Genomic DNA, 16,716 nt, shown 5'->3' with positions numbered 1-16,716 from the left:
GGTTGTTGTTGTAGTGGTTGTTGATGTTGTGGTTGTTGTTGTTGTGGCTGCAAGGCGGCGATGCGGCGGGCTGCGTGGTGGTGGAGGCCGGCACCACGGCCGCGGGGCTGTTGACGATGGTTGTTGTTGTAGTGGTTGTTGATGTTGTGGTTGTTGTTGTTGTGGCTGCAAGGCGGCGATGCGGCGGGCTGCGTGGTGGTGGTGGCCGGCACCACGGCCGCGGGGCTGTGGAGCGTCAGGAACTGCACGCGCGGAAGGGCCGGCGTCGCGTGCCGGGGCCTCCCGCAGGGGGTCACGGCCCCCCCGCCCCCCACCCCGCCCGGCCCCACCCCCACCCCCCTGCCCTGCGCCGTCGGGTGGACGACGTTGGGCAACCACGAGTACTGCTACCAGGCAAGGCCTCGTCACGCCACGTCGTCATCATCGTCGTCCTAATGCTCATTAACATGACCGATCGTCATCATCATTATCGTCATCGTCGTCACATCATCCTCATTAACATCGTCGTTCGTCTCACTGTCATCGTCGTCTTCGTCACCGCTGTCATTAGCATCGTCCTCACAAACGTCGTCGTCGTCATCGTCGTCGTGATCATCTTCATCAACAATGTGTACTGCTTACCAGGCATACGCCATCGTCATCAACGTCATCTTCATCATCATCGCCCTCATCTACTACGCATATGATTACCGAGCATGATGTCATCATCATCATCGTTTGCATCATCACCACTCCACTCCACTCAACACTCAGCTACAGCTCAGCCCCCCCCCTCCGGCTCACCCCCTCCCACTCACCCCCCACCCCCCACTCACCCCACCCCCTACTCACCCCACCCCCTACTCACCCCCCCACCCCCCGCTTACCCTCCAACTCACCCCCCCACACCCCCCCACTCACCCCTCGCTCACCCCCCACTCACCCCCCCCCCATTCACCCCCTCACTCACCCGCCCCACTTCCCGCTCACCGCCCACCCCCCGCTCACTCCCCCTGCTCAACCCCCACCCCCCCACCCCCCCCCACTTACCCCCCACCCCCCGCTCACCCCCTCACCCCCCGCTCACCCCCCCCCCACTCATCCCCCCGCTCACCCCCTCCCACTCACCCCCTCCCACTCACCACCCCCCCCGCTCACCCCCCCCCCACTCACCCCCCTGCCCCGCTCACCCCCCCCCCCCGCTCACCCCCCTGCCCCGCTGCAGCTGAACTTCGTGCGTCTGCAAGGGCGCCGCACGTGGGCCGAGTCTCGTGAGCACTGCCGCCAGCAGGGCGCCGACCTGCTGAGCTTGCACGACCGCTCGGAGGCCATCCTGCTGCACAAGGTCTCCAGGTGGGCCCTGGGGCCCACGCACCGGGGGCATGTCGATGGCGTCGTCGTCGTCGTCGTCGCTGATTGTTTTTGTTGATTGTTGTTGTTGTTGATTTGCTGCGACAAGGCGTCAGCCGTTTCCAGATACCCACTACTGGATCGGCCTCAATAGCCTGGACCCGGACAAGGGCTTCGTGTGGAGCGACGGCACGCCGGTGAGCGTGCGGCCGGCGCACTCGCGCACACGCTCACCAATTCGCTCACCCAGTCGCTCTGCCACCCGCTCACCCGCTCACCCACGCGCTCGCCGCACTGCAGGTCACAACACTTCTCTCTCTCTCGCTCTCTCTGCTTCTCCCACTCGCTCTGCTCCCCATTTGGAATTCCCCTCTCCCGTCGTCGTCATTGTCGTCGTCATCGTCACTGTCGTCGTCATTGTCGTCATTGTTGTCATTGTCGTCATCGTCGTCATTGCAGTCATCGTTGTCGTCATTGTCGTAATTGTCGTCATTATCGTCATCATTGTCATTGTCGTCATCATTGTCGTCATTGTCGTCGTTGTCATTGTCGTCATTGTCGTCGTTATCGTCGTCATCGTCGTTATCGTCGTCGTTGTCGTTGTCGTCGTTGTCGTTGTCGTCGTTGTCGTTGTCGTCGTTGTCGTTGTCGTCGTCGTCGTTGTCGTCGTCGTCGTTGTCGTCGTCGTCGTCATCGTCGTCATTGTCGTCATCTTCACCATCATCGTCGTCGTCTGCGTCTCCCAAAAAAACAAAAATGACCCTCGCCCCAATTTGAACGGAGCAGCGCCGCCTTCTTCTGACTCGCACTGCTTGCCCCCTGCTCTCCCCGCTTGTTTGCCGGCCGCCCCCGTGGGGCCCTCCCGTGGCCCAGGTGTCGTTCAAGAACTGGGGGCGCGGGGAGCCCAACAACTACGGCAACACGGAGCACTGCGGCGAGGCGAATCGGGGCTGGGCCTCCGAGTGGAACGACATCGACTGCAACGCGTTCATGAACTGGGTGTGCAAGGTGGCACGAGGTGAGCCTGGGTAGGGGGTCGGGGGGTGGGTTGTGGGGGCGGTGGGTGGGTGGTGGGGGGGTGGGTGGGGGGGAGCCAGGATTGAGGAACATCTTCGCCGGTTAAAAACATTCAGGCTGGCCTGTCTACCTTCCATCCTGGGTGGAACTACGCTGGAGTGTGTGAGGAGCTCACAAATCCTTGAAAGATCTGGACAAAGTCCCATCGGTGAGCTCCTCTGGCAGGCAAGGCTGTGTTGGCTGGGTCATGTAGCCCGCATGCCCAGCCACCGCATGCCTAAACAGATTTTGTTCGGCTGGATCAAGGGGCCTAAACGGGCGCGGCACGGGCTAGAGAAGAGATGGAGTGATGTGGTACAGGAGGACGTGGAGCTGAGTGGACTTGCCGATGACTGGTACCAGCGGTGTCAAGATCGGCCTCTGTAGAGGAGGCTCATGAAGGACGCTACTGGGCAGTTGGAGGCAGTCGCCCTCCAACAACAACGGAGGGCGGAGGAGCGACGCTCACAACAACGAGCGGAGCGCTTGGCAGCTAGAACACAGCAAGTTGGCACAGTAGGGGGCACAGGTGGTGCATCGTCCAGTCATCTCGGTTAGTCAACCCGTGGCACCTGGGTCTATCCCGTGATCTCCTGCCAGCGGGCATTCGACACTTTACGTGCCCTTGACGTGCACATGGCCTGGCACAAGCGCCGTGGTGACGTCACCGCCACTTAGTGGTAAATGGTGGTTGTTGTTGTCGTTGTACGTGCATGGGGAGCGGTGATGCTGCTGTTAGCGCGCCGCGCTACGAACCCGGCGACCCGAGTTCGATTCCCGCTCACGGCCAACACCGGTGACGATTATCTGAACCGGTCCTGGGCCTCCCCTAGGTCCACTCAGCCTCTAATGAGTACCTGGTGATGGTGTGTAAAAACATCACCACTTTCGGGAGACAAAGGCGGCCGGACGTGGTGCTGGCCACCCACCCTCTTCGTGTGCCGTGCCCGCCTCCATAGGTGCTGCTCGCTTAGCAGCACTTGCCCCGACAGTCTGTCAAGGCTATACGGGGGATCTTTGTCTTGTCCTTTTTGTTGTTGCAGGCGTTGCTGTGAAGCCACCGCCGACAGAGCCGGCCCCAGGTGAGAGGGCTCCTCCTTTCGACCTCAACTTTCCACTGCTGATGATTCACACGCACACAAAGACAACGATCCCCCGTGTAGCCTCAACAGACTGTTGGGGCAAGTGCTGGGGAGCCTTTGTCTCCCCAGTGACGATGTTTACACACTGTGCCAGGTACTCATTTGAGGCTGAGTCGACCTAGGGGAGGCCCAGGACCGGTTCAGATCATTGTCACTGGTGTTGTCCGTGAGCGGGAATCGAACCCGGGTCGTCGGGTTCGTAGCGCAGCGCGCTAACACACATACACGCACATACACACACGCACACATACACACACACACGCATATACACACACACACGCACATACACACACACGTATATACACACACACACGCACACATACACACACACACGCACATACACACACACACGCACATACACACACACACGCATATACACACACACACGCACATACACACACACGTATATACACACACGCACACATACACACACACGCACATACACACACACACGCACATACACACACACACGCATATACACACACACACGCATATACACACACACGCATATACACACACACACATACACACACACATACACACACACGTATATACACACACACACGCACACATACACACACACACGCACATACACACACACACGCACATACACACACACACGCATATACACACACACACGCATATACACACACACGCATATACACACACACACATACACACACACATACACACACACGTATATACACACACACACGCACACATACACACACACACGCACACATACACACACACACGCATATACACACACACACGCACGATCCTGTGAAAACCAAATCTGTTATAATCCATAATAGAGGCTTGTTTGGCTTAGATCGCGTAAATATATAAATGTGTCGTTAGACTCGCCACCACCCGACACAGCCAACTAGTAAGGGTTGTCACGTAAACAGAACGTGCCAATTCGTCACTAGTACAGCACACGTGTATAGTGTAGTGTATAGTGTAGTGTATAGTAGTGTATAGTGTATCGTATAGCGTAGTGTATAGCGTAGTGTATAGTGTAGTGTATAGTAGTGTATAGTGTAGTGTATAGTGTAGTGTATAGTAGTGTAGTGTATAGTGTAGTGTATAGTGTAGTATGCTAGTACAGCACTAGTGTATAGTGTAGTGTATAGTAGTGTATAGTAGTGTATAGTGTAGTGTATAGTAGTGTATAGTGTAGTGTATAGTAGTGTATAGTGTAGTGTATAGTGTAGTGTATAGTGTCGTGTATAGTAGTGTATAGTGTAGTGTATAGTGTAATGTATAGTGTATTGTATAGTGTAGTGTATAGTGTAGTGTATAGTGTATAGTGTCGTGTATAGTGTAGTATATAGTGTAGTGTATAGTGTCGTGTATAGTGTAGTATATAGTGTAGTGTATAGTGTAGTGTATAGTGTAGTATACTAGTACAGCACTAACCGGTGTGTTGGAGAGACAAGCCACAACATTGACAATCTGAGCAGCGCGACGTTTCGCCAGTAACTACAACGAGCTTCATCAGGCGACAGCCAGATCTGCGGAGAAGCCCACCTGTTCGAAAAAAGCCTGCGTGTTAAACTGACCAAAGATTTTGTCGTCATTATTATTGTTGTTGTTATAGTTGTTGTTATTGTTGTTGTAATAGTTGTTGTTATAGTTGTTGTTATTGTTGTTGTTATAGTTGTTGTTATTATTGTTGTTATAGTTGTTGTTATTATAGTTGTTATTGTTGTTGTTATTATAGTTGTTATAGTTGTTGTTATTATTGTTGTTATAGTTGTTGTTATTGTTGTTGTTATTGTTGTTGTTATTATTGTTGTTATAGTTGTTGTTATTATAGTTGTTATTGTTGTTATTATAGTTGTTATAGTTGTTGTTATTATTGTTGTTATAGTTGTTGTTATTATAGTTGTTATAGTTGTTGTTATTATTGTTGTTATAGTTGTTGTTATTATTGTTGTTATAGTTGTTGTTATTGTTGTTGTTATTATTGTTGTTATAGTTGTTGTTATTGTTGTTGTTATTATTGTTGTTATAGTTGTTGTTATTATTGTTGTTATAGTTGTTGTTATTATTGTTGTTATAGTTGTTATTGTTGTTGTTATAGTTGTTGTTATTATTGTTGTTATTATTGTTGTTATAGTTGTTGTTATTATTGTTGTTATAGTTGTTGTTATTGTTGTTGTTATTGTTGTTGTTATTATTGTTGTTATTGTTGTTATAGTTGTTGTTATTATTGTTGTTATAGTTGTTGTTATTATTGTTGTTATAGTTGTTGTTATTATTGTTGTTATAGTTGTTATTATTGTTGTTATAGTTGTTGTTATTATTGTTGTTATAGTTGTTGTTATTATAGTTGTTATTGTTGTTGTTATTATTGTTATTATTGTTGTTATAGTTGTTGTTATTATTGTTGTTATAGTTGTTGTTATTATTGTTGTTATAGTTGTTGTTATTATTGTTGTTATAGTTGTTGTTATTATTGTTGTTATAGTTGTTGTTATAGTTGTTGTAATAGTTGTTGTTATTGTTGTTGTTGTTATTGTTGTTGTTATTGTTGTTGTTATTATTATTATTGTTGTTATTGTTGTTGTTATTATTGTTGTTATTATTGTTGTTATTGTAGTTATAGTTATTATTATTGTTACTGCCGTTATTTTTGTTAGTGTTGTTATTGTTGTAATTGTTATTATTGTTGTTATTATTGTTATTATAATTGTTATTGTTGTTATTGTAGTTATAGTTATTATTATTATTGTAGTTATTGTTGTTGTTATTGTTACTATTGTTGTTGTTATTGTTACTATTGTTGTTATTATTGTTGTCGTCGTTACGCTTTACCCCCCTTACTCCACGTGCCGCAACGCAGCGCCGGGGCCGCCGGGGTCTCAGTGGGTGCTGCGTGGCGGGGTGGAGTACCTCCTCAACGACTCGCTGAAGCTGTCCTTCCTGCCGGCGCGGGCAGCCTGCCGGAGCCTGGGCGGAGATCTCGCCTCCATCGCTGACAAAGAGGAGTGGTTCTTCCTCTATCGGAAGGTGACCCGCCGCTCACGCTGCCGCTCACGGTGCTGCTGATGCTGATGCTTTCTGCTGATGCTGGCGGTGATGATGCTGCTGCTGCTGATGATGATGATGCTGCTACTGATGATGCTGTGGGTGATGATGCTGCTGCTGCTGATGATGATGATGCTGCTACTGATGATGCTGTCGGTGATGATGATGATGCACCCACACACTCCGTCAATAAGCCACTCACCTACCCACCGGCTCTCACACACACTCAATCAATCACTCACTCACTTTCTCACCCACTCACAAACTAAAACACTCCCTCACCATCTCACTCACCCACTCACTCACTCAGCACCCCACTTGTGAGCGGGGGGGGTTACCTTTGCCCCTTCTTCTTCGTCTGCGTAGGTGGCGAGGATGGCGCGTGACGAGCAGTGGTACATCGGCCTGGAGCTCGGCATTGAACGGAGACCTCGGTGAGTTGGCGCCACACCGGGGAGCCGTACCTGCGAAGGCCCACACGGCGCACGAGGGGGGCGGGTGGCCGGCGCCACGCCCGGCCGCCTTTGTCTCCCCCGGTGCTGATGTTGTACGTGGCGTGCACCGGGTACTCATCTGAGGCTGAGTTTGACCGTCGTTGATGTTGTTGTTGTCACAGCTGGGGGAATGGAACTCCCGTCTTGTGTTAGAGTTGATGTTTTATTTTTATTATTTTATAACTTCCCTTCTACGTGACTTTACCGAAAGAACCAAGAAGATTAATCTCTGCAGTCACGAAAGCTTTAAATCGAAAAATTTATGTTGTTGTTGATGTTGTTGTTGTCACAGCTAGGTGGTTGGGACTCCCGTCACGTGTGAGAGTTGATGTTGTTGTCGATGTTGTTGTTGTTGTCACAGCTGGGTGGATGGAACTCCCGTCACGTGTGAGAGTTGATGTTGTTGTTGATGTTGTTGTCACGGCTGGGTGGATGGAACTCCCGTCACGTGTGAGAGTTGTTGTTGTTGTTGATGTTGTTGTTGTCACAGCTGGGTGGATGGAACTCCCATCACGTTTGAGAACTGGGCCCACAACGAGCCCAACAACGCCAACATGGAGGAGAGCTGTGGCACGATGTACTCCAGGAACGGTGAGGGATCAACACTCTGCACCTACGCCGCCTGTCCCCCGAGCCAGCGCTTACCCCGTCCGTCGTTGTTGGGGGGCGACGATCATGGTGATGACGACGATGATGATGGCGATAGGGATGACGATGATGATGACGATGACGATGACAATGATGACGACGATCATGATGGTGATGAGGATGACGATGGTGATGACGACGACGATGATGATGACGACGATGACGATAATGATGACGATGACGATAATGAGGACGACGATAATGATGACGACGATGATGATTATGACGACGACGGTAATGATGACAACGATGATGACGATGATGATGAAGATGACGACAACGATGATGTTGATGACGATGATGACGATGATAATGACGATGATGACGATGAAGGAAGAGTAGGTCCAGAATGACCCTATGGCGGGGTCACCCTCTGGAGTTCCCTCTCAGTTGAGGCCTCCCTCGCAGCGGCACTGCGGTGGCTAGGAGATGTTAACTACCTCGCCTGGTGTACAGGAGGTCGTGGGTTCAATCTCGACTCTGACCCTGACGCCTGCTGCTGTATATTTGGAGTTTGCGTGTCTCTCTCTCTCATCATCATCATCACGGTGGCTAGGAGATGTTAACTACCTTGCCTGGTATACAAGAGGTCGTGGGTTCTATCCCAACCCTGACACCTACTGCTGTATATTTGGAGTTTGCGTGTCTCTCTTTCATCATCATCATCATCACGGTGGCAAGGAGCTGTTAACTACCTCGCCTGGTGTACAGGAGGTCGTGGGTTCGATCCCGACCCTGACGACTCTATTTGGAGTCTGCGTGTCTCTCCCCGTGGACGTGTGGATTTCTCTCCGTGGTCCTGTGGGTTTTTTTCCCCCTCCACATTCACGATCAACGAAATGCACGTTTTGAGATAATTTGGCCGACAATACATTTCCACGCGATGAACAGGACGGATGATATGTTATCATGTAAAGCAACCATAAAGACATGAACAGACCTAAGTTTGAAATTTACGAGTAAAACTATACTATCTATTCTAGATTTGAAGTTTTCGTGACTGCAAGGATCCATACTCGTTGGTTCTTTCGGTAAAGTCACGTTGGTGAAAAATAAAATTAGACTAAAAATATAAATAATTAAACTAAATCACAAAAATATGGAACGCTTCACGAATGACACGCAAATTCGTGAAGCGTTCCATATATTTGTGATTTAGTTTGATTATTTTTATTTTTTTCACCGACGTGACTTTACCGAAAGAACCAAAGAGTAACTATACTATCTACACAATATACATAGACGTGAAATGTAAAAACATAAATATCTTCAGAACAGTAGCCAATCAGTTTTGTCATATTTGAAATTAAGCACGTCAAAATCCATAATGAACAGCACATTTCATTTCTGAAGCAGACGACGTCTAAAAATTGTAGACCAGTGTTATCCGACGGCTTCGGGGATGCCGGATTTTTAAACACGCCGGATAATCACTACATCATCGTTATTTGAAATAGCTAATTTTTGCACATTCTCGCATAACATTAAATGTTAGGTGTTGTGTATATGTTTTTTGCGTGTGTTTTAAAATGTGTTTACTACGTGAAATTGGCATGAATAAACATACAAACAGACAAAAATAAAGATGCAACTGTAAAAAAGTTCCTGTATTTACTGTACCGAACTTACCACTCCAATCTCGAAGATTCTGCACGATGGGGCGATGTTCGTAGCACCACTACGTAGCCGCCTTTTGGCGTTAGCCTCTGGGCTGACACTGCTAGTGAGACGAGGCCCTAAAGAAGGCTGCTGCTGTCACTGGTATAGGCCAATCAATTTCAAAGACAACGCCATTGATTGTAATTATCAGAGCATGCTTGTTTGGAAGTTCACCAGAAGGAACCTGTGTGGTTAATGCGAACTTGATCCCTTGCAAAAAAGGTTTCTATTTGGTGTTTGAACATCTTAACACCTTCTTGGCTCTTTCGGTAAAGTCACGTAGAGAATGGAAATAATAAAATAATAAAAATTAAACATAATAAAATAATTCTCACGACGTTACGGCCACAACGCAAGCAGCTGTCTTCACCTGAGGACGGCTGCTTGCGTTGTGGCCAAAACGTGGTGAGAATTATTTTATTATGTTTTATTTTTATTATTTTATTATTTCCATTCTACGTGACTTTACCGAAAGAACCAAGAAGATGAATCCCTGCAGTCACGAAAGCTTTAAATCTAAATCTTAACACCTTTTGTTTTTTATTTTCCAGAAAGGGTGAACACTGATTATGTTTTTATTATTTTTGTCACACACCACTACGCTCTTGTTTCAACACAACCACGACGTGTTTGACGATCGCCGGACTCGTTTACAGCCTTTGGAGCAGTTGCTCCCGGTTTCCCCGGGATCAGCCCGGGACTGCCGGATGAAATGTTGGAAGCAGCCGGATAATCGCGCGGTGCTGGATTATAATCGATGCTCAACTGGCGGCTTCGTAGTTTTTAGGGGGCCTCATTTCCCTCCGGCATGTGGCTTGAGCAGAAGCGGTTCGCGCCACCGCGTCCTTTGTATACAAAACTTACGACGTGGGGTGCATGCGGTGTGGCGGTGGGTGCGTGGCGGTGGCGATTGCCCCACTCGGTTTTCTGCGGCTGGCGCAGGGAAATGGAACGACATCAACTGCGGCGTGCCCCTGGTGTTCATCTGCGAGCGCAACAACGCGTCGGCCGCGGGGCTGCCCACGCTCCCCCCCACCGCCCCCACTGCCGGCGGCTGCCCCTCCGACTGGCTGCCCTTTGGAAACAAGGTACGGGCAAGTTCTCGCGTTACGAAAAATGAAATTTCGTTCCCGTAGACCCGTTCGTAAGTCGAACTGGTTCGTAAGTCGAACCGTTGGTAAGGCTCGCCGGGAACTCAACAGTTGCACCGTGTATTTAAATGCCCGTATGGTTAGCGTTATGAAAAGTGTTACGGTTCAACGAAAAGGGAAGCTTTGTTAAACTCATAAATAATAAGAAATGTAAAACAATTATATTTCTTGGAAGCTGTTTCGTAAGTGTGGTCGTTCCTGAGTGCAGGCACTCGTGAGTGAGGGCGTTCATAAGTAAGGGTGATCATAAGTGCGGGCGTTCGTAAGTGAGGGCATTCATAAGTCGAGGACCGCCTGTATCTGTTTCTCCCCACGTGAATCGATTGGCAGGGAAGCAGTCTTCGAAATAATGAAAACCCAACGTAACAGCGGCACCCCCTCCTGGAGCACGAGTCCCGGGACTTGGCGTGTGTCTCTCCAGGATAGTAATAATAGTAGTAATAATCATATAAATTATGACCAAAGTAAGTTTCGTGGCAAGTCCTCGATTTACGTTGGGGATGCGTTTCCCCGGAAAACGCAACGTGACGTGAAACAACGGAAATAAAACAACGCACTTCACCACCTACGATATAGGAGGATAAACATTGTCGGCGAGATCACAAATTCCGGTCTTGGGGCCTTTAAATGCCGAGCTCAGCCATAGACATCTCCTAGCTTCGCCACACGCCTAGTAGGGGCGAGTCTTTGAGCTGCAGTGTACCAATGTTTATGCCGATTTAGATATATGTGAAAAGGACTTGGGACGAGGTAAGTATAGTTCAACTCTATCGTTTATTTGCAGATAACGTGCAAACACATAGAGACCATACGGACCATGCGACACTCCAGGATGCGCCCCGAGCTCTCTCTCGGGCCCCCTATATGTCCTGTACCCCCCCCCCCCCTTTCTAGCAGGTTATCCTCTTTCTTCCAATCTCTTTTCCTCTTTATCAACCGTTCCTTGTTAATTATTTTAATCTTCCCACCCCTTCCATTTGCACCAATCCGATTTGAATGCTGCGATGCCTTCCAATGAGATTGGTGTGGCGGGCATCGCTCACCAAGCAGTTTGTCAGTGGCTCTGCTACTTGTAAACTGGTGAAGTCGTTAAGCCTTCTGGCAGGCTACCCCCCCCCCCACACACAGACATAGGGTTGGCCGCCAGACCTAAACCCTCACAGATGTACTCACGTCTGATGCGGTCACCACATCTACGCCTCTATATAAGGAACGAAACAGGTGGACTTCTCCGCAGATCTTGCTGTCGCCTGATGAAGCTGGTTGTAGTTACTGGCAAAATGTCGCGCTGCTCAGATTGTAAATGTTGTGGCTTGGCTCTCCAACACACAACCGGTTAGTGCTGTACTAGTGACGAATTGGCACGTTCCGTTTGCGTGACAACCTTTACTAGTTGGCTGTGTCGGGTGGTGGTGGGTTCTAACGACACGTTTATATATTTACGCGATCTAACCCAAAAAAAAGCTCTTATGTCCGATACGGCTGTTGTTCACAATTGCACCCAATACACAAAAAAATATACACACACATTCCTGAGGGGGAGGTAAAACAAAATTTGGTTAGAAATTTGCAGAGATTTCTTGTTTACATGTAAGTACCGAAAAAAGATGACGAAAGATACCCAAAAGGATGTCCTGTAACAACTTTAAATCGAACGAGTTAATTTAGAGTACTCGCCAGGGATGGCGGCCGAGAATGCACTTAGCGAGGTTAGTACAATGGCGATGTTGTACAGTGTACAGTGTGGCGCCATCTTGTGGTGCTGGCGGTGCGGCTGTCATTGAAGTGCTCCGTGTGGTGGTGGTGGTGCGGCTGTCGTTGAAGTGCTCCGTGTGGTGGCGGTGCGGCTGTCGTTGAAGTGCTCCGTGTGGTGGTGGTGGTGCGGCTGTCGTTGAAGTGCTCCGTGTGGTGGCGGTGCGGCTGTCATTGAAGTGCTCCGTGTGGTGGTGGTGGTGCGGCTGTCGTTGAAGTGCTCCGTGTGGTGGCGGTGCGGCTGTCATTGAAGTGCTCCGTGTGGTGGTGGTGGTGCGGCTGTCGTTGAAGTGCTCCGTGTGGTGGTGGTGGTGCGGCTGTCGTTGAAGTGCTCCGTGTGGTGGCGGTGCGGCTGTCGTTGAAGTGCTCCGTGTGGTGGTGGTGGTGCGGCTGTCGTTGAAGTGCTCCGTGTGGTGGTGGTGCGGCTGTCGTTGAAGTGCTTCGTGTGGTGGTGGTGGTGCGGCTGTCGTTGAAGTGCTCCGTGTGGTGGTGGTGGTGGTGCGGCTGTCGTTGAAGTGCTCCGTGTGGTGGCGGTGCGGCTGTCGTTGAAGTGCTCCGTGTGGTGGTGGCGGTGCGGCTGTCGTTGAAGTGCTCCGTGTGGTGGTGGCGGTGCGGCTGTCGTTGAAGTGCTCCGTGTGGTGGCGGTGCGGCTGTCGTTGAAGTGCTCCGTGTGGTGGTGGTGGTGCGGCTGTCGTTGAAGTGCTCCGTGTGGTGGTGGTGCGGCTGTCGTTGAAGTGCTCCGTGTGGTGGTGGTGGTGCGGCTGTCGTTGAAGTGCTCCGTGTGGTGGTGGTGCGGCTGTCGTTGAAGTGCTCCGTGTGGGGGTGGTGGTGCGGCTGTCGTTGAAGTGCTCCGTGTGGTGGTGGTGGTGCGGCTGTCGTTGAAGTGCTCCGTGGTGTGGTGGTGGTGGTGCGGCTGTCGTTGAAGTGCTCCGTGGTGTGGTGGTGGTGCGGCTGTTGTTGAAGTGCTCCGTGTGGTGGTGATGGTGGTGCGGCTGTCGTTGAAGTGCTCCGTGTGGTGGTGGTGGTGCGGCTGTCGTTGAAGTGCTCCGTGGTGTGGTGGTGCGGCTGTCGTTGAAGTGCTCCGTGGTGTGGTGGTGGTGGTGCGGCTGTCGTTGAAGTGCTCCGTGTGGTGGTGGTGGTGCGGCTGTCGTTGAAGTGCTCCGTGTGGTGGCGGTGCGGCTGTCGTTGAAGTGCTCCGTGTGGTGGTGGTGCGGCTGTCGTTGAAGTGCTCCGTGTGGTGGCGGTGGTGCGGCTGTCGTTGAAGTGCTCCGTGTGGTGGTGGTGGTGCGGCTGTCGTTGAAGTGCTCCGTGTGGTGGTGGTGCGGCTGTCGTTGAAGTGCTCCGTGTGGTGGTGGTGCGGCTGTCGTTGAAGTGCTCCGTGTGGTGGCGGTGCGGCTGTCGTTGAAGTGCTCCGTGTGGTGGTGGTGCGGCTGTCGTTGAAGTGCTCCGTGTGGTGGTGGTGGTGCGGCTGTCGTTGAAGTGCTCCGTGTGGTGGTGGTGCGGCTGTCGTTGAAGTGCTCCGTGTGGTGGTGGTGGTGCGGCTGTCGTTGAAGTGCTCCGTGTGGTGGTGGTGCGGCTGTCGTTGAAGTGCTCCGTGTGGTGGTGGTGCGGCTGTCGTTGAAGTGCTCCGTGTCGTGGTGGTGCGGCTGTCGTTGAAGTGCTCCGTGTGGTGGCGGTGCGGCTGTCGTTGAAGTGCTCCGTGTGGTGGTGGTGGTGCGGCTGTCGTTGAAGTGCTACAGGTTCCACTCCAATGAGTCCGAGTGGGACACGTGGATCAACAGTCGCAACATCTGCCGCACGGCCGGGGGTGACCTGGTCTCCATCACCAACTGGAGGGAACAAGGTCAGCGGGTTTCACCTCCCTCCCCCCGCTCCTTCACTCCTTCTCATCTGCTGCCCCCACTGTCTGGAACTCCCACCCCAACCTCCCCCCCCAGCGATTGCCCTGTCCACTCCACGTCCCCGTTTAAGATCCACCGTGGACGTTACTGGCATCTCCCACCTCATCTCACTATACTCCACGCACTTTCCTACCTCTCCCCTCTCATCTCACTCCCCTCCATGCACTCTCATACCTCTCCCCCGTCATTTTGTTCAAACAATGAGTACTGCACCTGGTGCGGTGAGTAAACATCACCGCCGGGGCAGACAAAAGTCAGCCGCGGTGCTGTCTACACAACTCCACTCGTGCGCTACGTCGCCCTTCATGGGCGCATCGCTCGCAGAACTCGCCCTAACGACCTATATGGGTGGATGGGGGGGGGCGATCTTTGTCTTTGTCGCAGCCTTCATTGTCAGCAACCTGGCCGCGGTGAACGGCAGAATGTGGATCGGCCTCAACGATCGAAACATGGAGGGGCGCTTCCTGTGGACCAGCGGCGTGCCCGTCCTCTTCACCAACTGGGCCCCGAAGTCTCCGCGATCGACCCACAGCAGGGTACGGATTCTCGCCGCCCCACCCTGCCTCGTCTCAGGGTCGGGGACGCGCGAACGCAGCTTGTTTGTTGCGGAGGTCCGCGATTCGAATCCGGTTAATACCGCGGCGCGGTGCGGTATTAACCGTCGCATTGATGCCGCCGCTGCTGCTACGCGCCGTCTCCTTCGCTCGCGGCGAACGTAAAACATCCCCGTGACGGCCGTTCGCAAAACAAAAGTTGGCCGTTGTGTGCTTGGCGGTCGCGGTCCAAATTAGAAAGAAGAAACAAAAATCGCGCAGCTAATTTGACTCGATTGGGATTGATCTCCCGTCGCGGCTCCCCGTTGTGCCGCTTCGATCGGCGCTGTTTAATCACAGCGGTCGCTTCGCATGCACCCCTCAGTCTCGGTGGCGGTGTGGTGGTGGTGTGGTGGTGTATGATGGTTGTGGTGGTGGTTTTGTTGGTGTGGTGGTGGGTTGGCGTTGATGGGGTTGGTGGTGGTGGTGTTGTTGGTGTGGTGGTGGTGGTGGTGTTGTTGGTGTGATGGTGGTGGGATGGTTTGGTGAGATGGGATTGGTGTGATGGTGGTGGTGTATTGGTGTTGGAGGTGTAGTGCGGTGGTGCGTTTAGCGCTTTGCGCTACGAACCCGGCGAACCGGATTCGATTATCGCTCATTGCTAACGTCACGGATAATTATAAGAAGCAGTTTTGGGCCGTCCCGAGTTTGAATCGGCCTCATACGAGTGCCTGGTGCGGAGCCGGGGCATGGTGGTGCCGGTCACCCACCCCCTGATGTACCGCAATGCCGGCCTTCATAGGTGCTGCTACTCGCTTACAGCACTTGCTCCAAAAATGTTACGTGGCTATATGAGCGATGTTTGTCTCTTTCGTGGTGGTGGTGGGGACAGCAAGACTGCGCTTTGCTGCTGGCCACCAGCAAGATGGAGGCCGTGGGGCAGTGGGAGGACGTGCACTGCGATGGGAAGCACGGCTTCATCTGCACGCAGAACAAAGGTGCAAGGCATTCCCTGGGGCACGGGGCCTGTTGTACATCACTAGGCCTTGTTCATCACTAGGCCTTGTTCACCACTAGGCCTTGTTCATCACTAGGCCCTGTTCATCACTAGGCCTTGTTCACCACTAGGCCTTGTTCACCACTAGGCCTTGTTCACCACTAGGCCTTGTTCACCACTAGGCCTTGTTCATCACTAGGCCTTGTTCATCACTAGGCCTTGTTCATCACTAGGCCTTGTTCACCACTAGGCCTTGTTCACCACTAGGCCTTGTTCACCACTAGGCCTTGTTCATCACTAGGCCTTGTTCATCAATAGGCCTTGTTCATCAATAGGCCTTGTTCATCACTAGGCCTTGTTCATCACTAGGCCCTGTTCATCACTAGGCCTTGTTCACCACTAGGCCTTGTTCACCACTAGGCCTTGTTCACCACTAGGCCTTGTTCACCACTAGGCCTTGTTCATCACTAGGCCTTGTTCATCACTAGGCCTTGTTCATCACTAGGCCTTGTTCATCACTAGGCCTTGTTCACCACTAGGCCTTGTTCATCACTAGGCCTTGTTCACCACTAGGCCTTGTTCACCACTAGGCCTTGTTCATCACTAGGCCTTGTTCACCACTAGGCCTTGTTCATCACTAGGCCCTGTTCATCACTAGGCCTTGTTCATCACTAGGCCTTGTTCATCACTAGACCTTGTTCATCACTAGGCCTTGTTCATCACTAGGCCTTGTTCATCACTAGGCCCTGTTCACCACTAGAACTTGTTCACCACTAAGCCCTGTTCACCACTAGGCCTTGTTCATCAGTAGGCCTTGTTCACCACTAGAACTTGTTCACCACTAGAACTTGTTCACCACTAAGCCCTGTTCATCACTAGGCCTTGTTCATCACTAGGCCTTGTTCATCACTAGGCCCTGTTCATCACTAGGCCCTGTTCATCACTAGGCCTTGTTCATCACTAGGCCTTGTTCATCACTAGACCTTGTTCATCACTAGGCCTTGTTCATCACTAGGCC

The 16,716-nt window shown here is 51.3% G+C and overlaps 1 protein-coding gene across 1 annotated transcript in view; it reads left to right on the top strand.

Annotated features, from left to right (window-relative positions):
- Positions 1 to 16,716, top strand: part of LOC144951386 (macrophage mannose receptor 1-like) — a 63,529-nt gene that overhangs the window by 23,999 nt on the left and 22,814 nt on the right. Inside the window, exons 12-22 of the mRNA XM_078881625.1 lie at positions 1,205 to 1,332; positions 1,439 to 1,526; positions 2,203 to 2,347; positions 3,429 to 3,467; positions 6,379 to 6,545; positions 6,930 to 6,997; positions 7,548 to 7,648; positions 10,307 to 10,452; positions 13,999 to 14,110; positions 14,553 to 14,704; positions 15,594 to 15,699. Of these exons, the coding sequence (XP_078737751.1) occupies positions 1,205 to 1,332; positions 1,439 to 1,526; positions 2,203 to 2,347; positions 3,429 to 3,467; positions 6,379 to 6,545; positions 6,930 to 6,997; positions 7,548 to 7,648; positions 10,307 to 10,452; positions 13,999 to 14,110; positions 14,553 to 14,704; positions 15,594 to 15,699 (1,252 nt within the window). The remainder of the gene's footprint in view (positions 1 to 1,204; positions 1,333 to 1,438; positions 1,527 to 2,202; positions 2,348 to 3,428; positions 3,468 to 6,378; positions 6,546 to 6,929; positions 6,998 to 7,547; positions 7,649 to 10,306; positions 10,453 to 13,998; positions 14,111 to 14,552; positions 14,705 to 15,593; positions 15,700 to 16,716) is intronic.

The sequence above is a fragment of the Lampetra fluviatilis genome, chromosome 62 (genome assembly GCF_964198595.1).
Source record: "Lampetra fluviatilis chromosome 62, kcLamFluv1.1, whole genome shotgun sequence".
NCBI classification, from domain to species: domain Eukaryota; kingdom Metazoa; phylum Chordata; class Hyperoartia; order Petromyzontiformes; family Petromyzontidae; genus Lampetra; species Lampetra fluviatilis.
This window is presented reverse-complemented; position numbering and strand designations above follow the sequence as displayed.